The 10,650-nt window shown below is 33.6% G+C and overlaps 1 protein-coding gene across 2 annotated transcripts; it reads right to left on the minus strand.

Annotated features, from left to right (window-relative positions):
• Nucleotides 1-1,842: 1,842 nt before the first annotated feature.
• LOC137808574 (actin-related protein 8) lies at nt 1,843-9,660 on the minus strand. Of its 2 annotated transcripts, none has more exons than XR_016519335.1 (12): nt 9,227-9,620; nt 9,056-9,144; nt 8,907-8,977; nt 8,749-8,816; nt 8,215-8,276; nt 7,390-7,487; nt 5,024-5,105; nt 4,659-4,801; nt 3,576-3,735; nt 2,693-2,826; nt 2,425-2,543; nt 1,843-2,215 (listed from the first exon to the last, which is right to left on the minus strand). XR_016519335.1 is itself a non-coding variant. In XM_068609749.2 (12 exons), exons 1-12 carry the CDS (start codon nt 9,544-9,546, stop codon nt 2,138-2,140), a joined length of 1,410 nt encoding a protein of 469 aa, XP_068465850.2. In that variant the 5' UTR covers nt 9,547-9,660; the 3' UTR covers nt 1,843-2,137. The 2 variants fall into 2 exon arrangements, 1 of the variants encoding a protein (XP_068465850.2); XM_068609749.2 differs by having other exon boundaries at nt 3,576-3,721; nt 9,227-9,660.
• Nucleotides 9,661-10,650: the final 990 nt, after the last annotated feature.

The raw sequence follows: 10,650 nt of genomic DNA on the forward strand, positions 1-10,650 counted from the left end.
GTGCCTTGACAACAAATTTTATGTCAAAGCGAGCCACGATGTGTGTAATACGAATATCGTAGGTAAGAGACATTTCACTATTCTTACATTTACACTGTGTTTGGATTGGGGGCGGGGGTGGCACTGTAATCGCAGACGAATGAGGGGTGTCACCCCGTTTGGATCTGCTGATAGTGGAGGGTGAGGATGAGGGTGAGGGTGAGGGTAAGTGGAAAGTTGGCCAAAATGAGGGACCTTTGATAAGTGAAGAGAAAGGAGACTGTGTGGGAGTGAAAGCCACGTAGGATCATTGCAAAGTCATTTCTGCCCCTTAATTTTGTGCTTTATTTTGGACGTATATGGGATGGTCTTTCAGCAACATGGAGGAAGCATGCATGCACAGTGGTGTGAGCAAGCCTTTCAGCAACACGCATGAGATTCCTGACCATGATTCATGAATCTCTTTGACCAATTTCAATGTAAAATGAATGCATAGTTAAGTTGGTGAGAGAGTGGATGGACCGTAATAAAGAGTGGTGCGTCATTATATAACTGGTTACGAATCTCACAAAACACAGAACACATTGAAATCATCTAAGACAATTCTTCATTCGTTTAGGGTTTATAGAGGGCTTGGAGAGGGTAGTGAGTAAGCATAGTGGTAGGAGAGTGCATTTGGTTCTTCGTCTCTGACCTCAGGTGAGCTTTCTGTGAATTTTGTTTCATGCATAACCGATTAGCACTGAAAAGCAATGTATCGCATAATTAATTAACTAGTAAAAAATAGTTAATAATCAATTATGCTCATGAGATAATCGATTATCTGTAAATTTTTTGTCACATAATCGTTATAGAAGCTATGCAAAAGTGAACATAATCGATTATGTTAGTTTTTTAACTGCATGAATAATCGATTATGTGCCATAAAACTCTGGATAATCAATTATGTACAATTTTTAATAGAAGTGATAATCAATTATGTTTATTATATATATATATATATATATATATATATATATAAAATGTCAAAAAACATAAATAATATTAAAACTATCTAAATAAATTAACTTAATTAACAAAATTAATTTAAATTATTAAATGGAAAATAATAAATTTATATTTAAATATATAAAAATATTTATTTATTTCTTTAAATTTTAAATTATTTTTTCTTTTATTTATAATTAAAACTTTATTTTCTTTTAATTAAATATAATTTGCACAAAATAATTATCATTTTTTTTCTTTTTTTATATACAAGGGTAAATTTGTAATCTTACAATTTACACAATTAAAAATAATTCAAAATATTCTTTCAATCATCACATCATTCACATATTTCAATAAATTTTCCTCACACATTCACTCTAACATACCTCAAGCTAAACACCCTAAACTTTCTTAACATTTTCTTCACAAATCTTCACACTTTCACTCCCTCACACCCTCAACTTTTCACTCTTCCAGACTCTCTAATCCAAACAAAGCATTAATCTCTCTCAATGAAGATTCTTTCGTAGCAAACCAACCTCTCTATGAGGATGTATGTCAAATTTAGTCTTGTTAGTACAAGAAAAACATGATTACAAGAAAAAGTATTAAATACATAATAAATTAAGTGCTACGCTAAAAAACTATCAATATTTGATAAAACTCTGACATGTAAATAGAAGAAATGCAAATGTCTAACCATTTTATTTAAAACGTTTATAAATAGAAGTTACAACGTGAAAAGGCAACTAATAAGGCTTTGAAAGCTTTCCTCCAAGTTTCATGAAATTAAGTTCAAATTCTAACATGATCAATGACCAAGTATTAAGAAATAATTAAATAAACCTCACAAGGCACTTAAATTCAGAATTATTTAGATAAATAAAACCCCTCGGCATGTGGATTTAACCTTAAACTGCATTAACAATTTCTTCACACGGTGGTACAGTACAACACATACTGAAAGCTGAGTAGCCTTTTTTCCCAAACTTGCTGCTATAATATAAGGGCTTTCTATCACCAAACATACGTATACAAGTATTGTTACTAAAATACAAGTTACAGTAAACTCAATTCTTTCGTCTTGCTGCCCCGTGTTGCAAAATAATGAAACAACATCAGCTATATAATTTACACCATTTAGAAAAGAAAATATAGATCCAAGTAATCACCAAATGCGGTTAAGTTTAGACTTCTGACGGAATTGCTTTTTTGTGGTACACCATGGGCCAGGAAAGGTGCTCAACTGTGCATTAGAGAAAACAATTACCCTCAGGCACATACTCTCTAGTAACCGACAATCAAGTTGGCACAAGATTATTAAGGAAAAATCAATTTATCTGAAAGTCAATGCAGTTTTATACTAAGGTTTCAATACTTGGTAATTGACATAAATTTGGCATCCTCTGCAGCAGACAAAAATTGAACATTTATCAGAGTAAGCGGATAACTCACACTGCCAATAATCGTTCCACCAAACCATGCAGTATCCACACCAAATGGAGGAGGTATGACTTTAATTCCATTGGATATAGAAGGAGGAAGTGACAAATGCAGCTCCTTTTCTAACCTTTCTGAAACAGAACGATCCAAAAGTGTAATTAAAAACCGTAAGTAGTTCCACTTCATCATTCTGTTGCAAGTATGTAAAGTGGCCCCATATATATATATATATATATATAGAGAGAGAGAGAGAGAGAGAGAGAGAGAGAGATAGAGAGACCTGCTAAACCAGGTAAACAGGCAGTTCCCCCTGATAAGACAACAGTCTTGTACCAATCCTTGTTAACTGCTAATTCTGCAGAATAGCAATGATCCATACAAAGTGCAATGGCCTGGTGCAAACCCATTGCTCGCCTATGCCAAGAAAAAAAATACATTCAGTTCTGATAAATATAAGCAACTAAAGACCAGTGTTGCGGCTCATGTTACACATTTACAAACTCCTAACACATGTTGTGTATACCTCCCACTCTTTTGTAATCTCGTATGTTACCTACAATTTGTAGTAGGTGGAGTGGGCTCGTTCATTTTTCCATTTGTCAAATACACAAGTTCTTTTTTATGTACTAGATTGAAAAAGAGAAGTAGAATTAGGATGAGATATAAATCTTCCAATAATCCATCAAACTTCCATCCAAGTCTAAAAAAGACTCTCACCCAAAATCACTGAAAAAAGTTTAGAAGTTGGGAAAAACAAAACTGACATGAAAAAATGTTGAGTCAATTATCAAGATAAATGTCAGTCTATCCGAAAAAATATCCTCACTCTTTTCTGACAGCAAACTGAAGGACCAAATCAACGTACCTATTTTAAAAAACAAATGGTTTTCTTATTATGATTAAAAAAATTAAAGTTCAAACAAATGTAAAGAAAAAAAAATCAAGTTTACTAGAACAAAAGATCGAGAGAAAATTGCAAATTTTATTTAATTTTGAAAGGCTGCTAAGCACTTTTTTTAATCTGTCATTCAACTATTGTGATAATAAGATGCTAATTTATTAGATCACACTACAGGGACCGAAGATATGAACATAATTTCTGAACCAATACTTATAGTGGTATAATGAATCTGACCATAGTGCAAAAATGTTCAAAAACTTACACCCCAGCAAGTCGTGGCTGGAATAAGATCTCCCCTGTTTGAAACCGCTCTTTTGAGAGTGTAAACAACCCTTCTACAGCTTCAAATGATGCCTGTGTATCTTTCAATAGCTCAGCTTCATAGTCAGCAGCAACATAACATAGCTTCTGTTGCCATGCAACTAATGAAATATCAGACAACTTAATTCAGATGACTTTGAATGAAAAGAAACATGAATGGTACCAATCACTCTCACCAAACTTTAATGGAGAAACAGAAAAAGGAAATAAGACATACACAATATATACATACATACATACATATATATACATATATACATATTATATATATATAAAGAGAGAACAAAGGATTTGATCAAATTTCATCATCAAAATCTGAACTGTCCAAGGAATATATCACTTGGGAGCTCCCTTTGTCGAATCCTTGTCATGAAAAAAATCATTTGCATCACTATATATATAATTAATGATTTGATAAGATTTGATATCTGATTTAGAGGAAATTGAATATCTCTCTGTATTCTCTCTTTAAACACGCATAACCTAAAGAAGGATTTGATCAAACTGAATAGCTATCCTTTACATGCATTTTCAGCCTAATTATGACTCCATATATATTCTCTCCTTTGACACAAATTAATTGTGACTTCATTTATCTCTTTCTAAAAGTATAGAGTCTGTTTCAACCATTTGAATTTGAAATTGCTTGGTCAGCTAAATGGGATTTGTTTTGTGATATCTTGGGTCCATTATTACTGCTTCATATGATATGTTTTCCCTAAAGCGTATATTTTCATGCATGAAGAGGAAAGGAGAGAGAATTTGAAATTCATCTGTTCCTCCCAGTGTATTAGGATTAAAAAGGTGTGAAGTGAAAATTTAAAATCAAATTCAACTTAAAGAGAGCTTAGAAGAAAAAGTATTCTGACTAGATTAAAGATGTTTAGGTAAATCATGTATTCTAAATTTAATTAAGCAATATTGGGGATCCACTTTTATCTTCTCAAGAGCAGTGAAACATCAAATATAAGTAAAAATCCCAAATCAAAATAACCATTTAGAACAGAAAAGACAACAGTAATACCTCTTTCAGAGTGCGAACAGTGTATAGAGATTCAAAACTTATGTTGTTCTCTTGCATTTGTTTTCTAAGAAATCCAGTAAGCTTTAGTGCTCCCAGCCCCACAACTTCCACACCCACCTTTCGCATCACTTTACCATTTAAAACTGTAAAACAACAATGCACATGCACTCATAATGAGAGGGAGAAAGAAGATACTGTCCATAAACTCCTTTTCTTTAGACAAAGAACTTATGGATTAGAACAGAAGAGATAACGTTAAGTCATGACTACCTCTGAACCAAACAAAGAAAGCAGACCAAGGTATTTCCAGGAATTTATTGTTGTGTAAATTTAGAAACATCAAAGAATAAAACTGTAGAGCATACTTGGAACAATAGATGTCACTTGAAAGCCTATATTAACAGCAATCCCAGAAGTTTGTTTTGCAGCATACAGAGCTAAAGTCCCCTGGATTTATAAAGTAGAAAAGAAACAAATTATAATGGTACAGACAAAAAAATGTATTTGAAATAAACACCCAGAAGTGACTGAACAAAAGGGGTAGGCAGAACATTCATGGGAAACATAAAAATCTACCCTTGACTAATTGCAGTACATTTTACATTGTTAGGTTAATTGAAAACAAATTCCTTTGCAACTAGCGTCTTAAGGTGAAATAGAATTACAATTCTATTCCATTCAATTCCTCAGTTTTTTGGAATTTTCACATCTGACCCAGTACCTGATATGGATATGAATTTCTAAAGGTCAAAGATATGGAATATCAATGTAAATTTAAAAATAAATTGAGTGTAAGATAAATTTTCATATAATAAAATTGATAAAAGATGGGAACTAAAAATTTAGAACATAGCATAAAATAAAAGGAGCCAAATTGTAATAAATTGTGAGAATATCTGGAAAAAATAACTTAACACATATTGTCAATAGACCAAGCAATACCAATAATAGAGGAATAACAATCTTAGAGCAGGGGAAGACCCGACCAGTACAAAAGAAGATTCAATTATTATTTCTCTATATTATTTTCTTTCTTAATCTTCATCCTTTAAGAGGGAGATTATTGATTGTACATCCTACACAATTGAAATTAAAATACAAATTCCTTTTCTGTCAAATCCTAGCAAACATTGTCCATTTTCAAGAGAATAAACACGTAAGCATGAACTAAAAGACTCCCCTCCCATACATATACGGCATCATACCGTAGTTGTCCATAGCTCATTATATAGTGATGCAGCAGTGCAAAGCAGCCCCTGGCCACTACATGCACTACCATAATAGTGTTACACTTCACTGTAGTGGGCACAATAGTGGTATTTCATGGAGATATAGCACTATTTAGCTTATGGTGTCAAAAATCCTAATAATTCCCTCCAGTATGTCTATGACAACCCATCTAGCAGGTTTCTTTCTAGGTTTTATTTTTTAGTTTTCTCTAGTATCTTATTCCCATTGATTTTTGTTTTCTGTTAATTTATTTTCCATGTTGTTGTCTCTCAATTCTGAGTTTTTTTCTGTTCTCTTTGTGCCATCAGCCCATGATCTCAGTTTGTTGTCTGTCTAGTCTGACTCTTCAAAAGACCCAAACTCTTTAACTCCTTTTTTTCTCTATCTCTTTGGTTAATCAGAGCATCCTATGTTACTATAATACAATTTTCTTGTATGTTTGTACAAAGCTAAGATCTATAAATTCTTAGTGACTTATGAACATGACATCCTTTGTTACCATTTAATATGCACTATACCCAGCTAAAGCATTTTTTAGGTCAGCCACTGTGAGCTGCTACCCTACCTAGTATACCAACTGTGTATCACACCATGTTGGAATCAGAAAGGGTATTCCAGACCACATTACTATGATGATACCATCAACATTATGAAAAGGACAAACATCTAGAATTTATAGTGCCATTTGGCAGATGTGTTACAATGGAATAAAACATGAAAAATGATTTGTGAGCATCTTACAGACAGAGCATAACACGACATGAGGAGAATGCTAGTATATTTTGGTTCCTGTTAGGTAGATATAAAGCACTAGAGTAAGGTACAATTATCTATTTTTTATTTATTTTTTTGATAGGCCAATTATCTATTTTTTATTTATTTTTTTGATAGGCCAATTATCTATTTTTGTTTATATTCAGAATGTCAAGTATTACCTTCATGAACCTGATTGATCATCATAAGTCAATTGACGTGAAAAGAGGGCTAAGCTATATATTATTTTCTAAAAGAGATGAAGTGCAAGGGCCCTTATTGTCTTTATTGAAAGGGATGGTAATATAAGATGGGTTAACTTGCATAGGAAAAATAGTAATTGGAACTAATTGTTCTTTATTGCCATAAAAATATTGAAGATTTTATATTGATTGGAGATAAGGTTAAATTATAGTATATAAGTAGATACAAACATTAACTTACAAGTTGACTTTGTGAGTTTGAGTTAGACTTAAAGTCAATTTTCTAAATAGTATCAAAGTCTATCATACCAAGGTTTGCTGGATTTATCATGTCATCATCCACTATTGGGTTGTTATTGAACCACCAACAAATATTTAGTCACACATGCGATATATTCAATCCTCAGCATGAGGGGATTTATTAGGTATCCTACATCGACTAGAGATAAAGTCAAATTATAATATACAAGTAGATGCAAATCTTATTTTACAAACCGATTTTATGAGAGTTAGGCTTAAAGTTCATTTTCTAAGAAAAAAGTTACCTGATTGAGAGCACAAACAGCAGGAACATTCATGTCAAACAAGGCAGCATAGATTGCTTCTTTAAGCTGCTGTCTTGATGCTTTGGCTGATTCAGTATCTGCAAGTATGAAATGAAACAGAACATTATACAGCTAGAATATCATGTGAGTATCAGGTGAGAGAATAAGAGAATATAATCTTCACCGCATAACTAAATGGATGGTTAAGGAAAATCAAATATAAGCAAAACAATTATTGACCATCCACGCATGATTATAGCCAAAATTAACTTGCCTCTCACAAAATAGGACTCACATCCTATGTGTGTACATCATCAAATCAGCAACTTGACCCCTCTATTTCAAAAAATTTCTCATTTTGGTTCCTATGTAGAAAAACTTTACAGTTTGGCCCCTATTTGAGAAAGTATTTCAACTCAGTCTGTACCATTTGCTTTAGTTATGATGCTGTTAGATTTTGCCACAACAAAACATTAGCTAACTCAGCAAAATCTAACACCATTATTACTCCAGCAAACAACATGGGCCTGTATGTAACTATGCTTCTATAGGGATCAAAGCAACAATTTTTTTTTAATTTAACCATGAGTGCATAAAAAAAATTAAGTATCACACCACATTTGTCCTTGTGGAAGACTGAAGTTGTCACATAAAAGAACATATTTAATAGCTAGTTTATATCTTTGAAAGACTAATTTGATGACAAATATTCAAATGGCTAAAACATGGTGGCACTAATCTTTAGAAGACCAATTTAAGGTTTTACTCGATATTGATCCACATTTTAACAACTGCAATAAAACCATAAAATTTAACTTAACTGACCATCATAGTGACAAATTGGTATAGAAACAACAGCTGCTTGAGAACTTGGTTTCACCTGCATCCTACAGAGCAAGTAACCCAACATATATTATCACCATTAAGAACGGAACTAAGCAATCAATAAAAAGTACTCCATCTTCCGCAACTACATTGCTCGTGTCTCATGACAAATCATTTATCTACACACACTTTGCTTAAGCCATTGTTTGGTGTAGGAATTGAGGGGATGGGTGAAGATGGAATTAGTATAAGTAATTTGGTGGGGGGGAAAAGAGAAGAATTTAAAATTAATAGGACTCTTTGTACTGTTTGTCAACTGTTTCTCCTTATCTCTCTATCTCTCTCCTCATTTCTCCTCTATTTATCTTCAAGAAACACCTTCTTTCTTATTTATTTTCATTCTTTCTACCAACTTATTTCCATTCAACCGATTTTCTTTTCTCTAACAAACAGCGCATAAAGGACAAAACAGAGCTAGTGAACTCTCCCACCAACAAGAAGCAAAACGTACAACAACAATAAACACACACACACCTGTTATAGATAGTCCCGAAAAAATGTCGAAGTCTAGTATACATTGGCGTTTCAACGTTACCAAATTCCTGCATAAAAAAAACCCTCAATCAGCACACGAAACACTTCAATTCCAAAACATTCCCCCAAACAGAGAATCAAGACACGAAACACGTCACCAGAAAGGTCGCGAAGCGCCCGGAAGGATAAGAGTCTTTGCTCCAACCGAATTTGCAATAGCCAGAACCCCCTGAAGACGGACGAAGAAAAATGAAGGACTAAACACAAAAGAGTCAGCAGAGAGAACGAATAAACGAAAAAAACGAACCGTCGATGACAACGGACGGAGGGAGGCGTTCGCGGAGGGCGAAAACATGCTGGAGCGAGCCACGTGGCGAGCTCTGAGCAGCCAAGGTCCTGCAATTGTCAATTAGGGCAGAATTGAAGAAGCAAGTGGCGGTGGGAACTTGGAAGAGAAGGGTTAGTTTAAGTAACGTACGGAAGAGGGTAGCCGGAGCTAAGAGCGGTTTCGGCGAAGAGCGCCGAGTGAGGGTGGTGCGTGCGGAGGAAGTGCACCCAGAGGTCGTTGTCGGAGACAAGGGATCGCCACGACTTGCTGAGGAGGCTGAGTCTGGCGGCGTGTTTGGGGCCCAAGAGTCGCACGATTTGCATGAGTATGTCGGCGGGGAGAGGGTCGAAGGCGCCCATAGGAGACGGCGCGCGTTCCGATGATGAATTCAGGTTCGGGTTCGGGTTCGGAGCGGTACCCGACCGCTTCAGCGACGCCGATTCGCAGAGTTTTCTGAGCAGCGTGGCCATGACGATAACGCTGCTACAAAACTCTAATGTCTCACCTCTTCTCTCTCCATTTTCTTATCCTCCTTCTTAATCATTCTTCTTCATTGCAATTTTAATATTCTATTTCAATATTCTAAAATTTACAAATTTTAAAACATTTTATAATAAGATAATAAATTTTAAAATAATTAAAAATACTTTTTCTTTGAAATTTTAATCATAAGAATTCATTGGATTTTACATGAATTTATGACATGTAAAATAGTTTTATAAAATTCTAATAGTTCTCTTTGATGGGGTTTGGATGAAAAATAAATAAAACTATTACATTTTTCAACCTTTAAATAACTAAATTGATTTTAAATTTATGTTCTCTTAAGCATGAAGAAAAGAAATGAAAGATGTAAGTGGAAAGTTCATTGTCGTTTATATAATAAAGCATTAATTTACCTTCAATTTATTTCTTGTGTAGACCTTAGGTTGTTGAATTTTTTGGTAGTAGATGAGTTGAACACAAATAGATAAATTATTTCAAGAATAATATAAGAATTTTTTATTTTTGTTTAGATTATATATGTCTTATATTTTATATCAAATTAAATGATGTGAGATGATTGCAATTTTTTTTACCACTTATATATCTAGTTATGATTGTCACGAATATTATATCTATATCATTCCAGACTTATGAGGAATGAATTAAGTGAATTAGTTTCTAATGATTTATGAGAATCGATCCCTACAAAACTTCTCTCAATATTGATTATATTTATGAAATATCAACTCACTCAATACGATTTGAGTTTTTGGCACTTGGTTTGGCACATTTGTCTGCTGGCAAAGATCCTGACTAGGTGTGTGGTACATGTCCTTATCTTGAGAGTGTGAGCTCATGGTGGATTGATGTATCTGTACTCGTTGGATTTCTATTTCTCGGACTGGTGTTTTTTGATTGATTTGTAATGTATCCTGTGTTGATAGGGTGTTAAGAAACTTATTTTGGGTGTTTTGTACAAGGGTTAGAACACTCCTAAAGTGTCTCATTTTATTTTATTTATTCTTTACTAATAAAAAAAAATCAACCCACTACTATCAATATTCTAATTAGATTCACAACTTATCTCT

The sequence above is a fragment of the Phaseolus vulgaris genome, chromosome 3 (assembly GCF_051622355.1).
Source record: "Phaseolus vulgaris cultivar YP4 chromosome 3, ASM5162235v1, whole genome shotgun sequence".
Lineage (NCBI taxonomy): Eukaryota > Viridiplantae > Streptophyta > Magnoliopsida > Fabales > Fabaceae > Phaseolus > Phaseolus vulgaris.

What these genes read in the sequence shown, in the direction of transcription:
- LOC137808574 (XM_068609749.2), bottom strand. Translation starts at nt 9,546, where the DNA reads ATGGCCACGCTGCTCAGAAAACTCTGCGAATCGGCGTCGCTGAAGCGG. An exon ending in TCCGTCCGTTGTCATCGACG is followed by an intron (nt 8,978 to 9,055) that starts GTTCGTTTTTTT and finishes GTCCGTCTTCAG; the next exon opens with GGGGTTCTGGCTATTGCAAA. An exon ending in TTCGGGACTATCTATAACAG is followed by an intron (nt 8,277 to 8,748) that starts GTGTGTGTGTGT and finishes CTTGCTCTGTAG; the next exon opens with GATGCAGGTGAAACCAAGTT.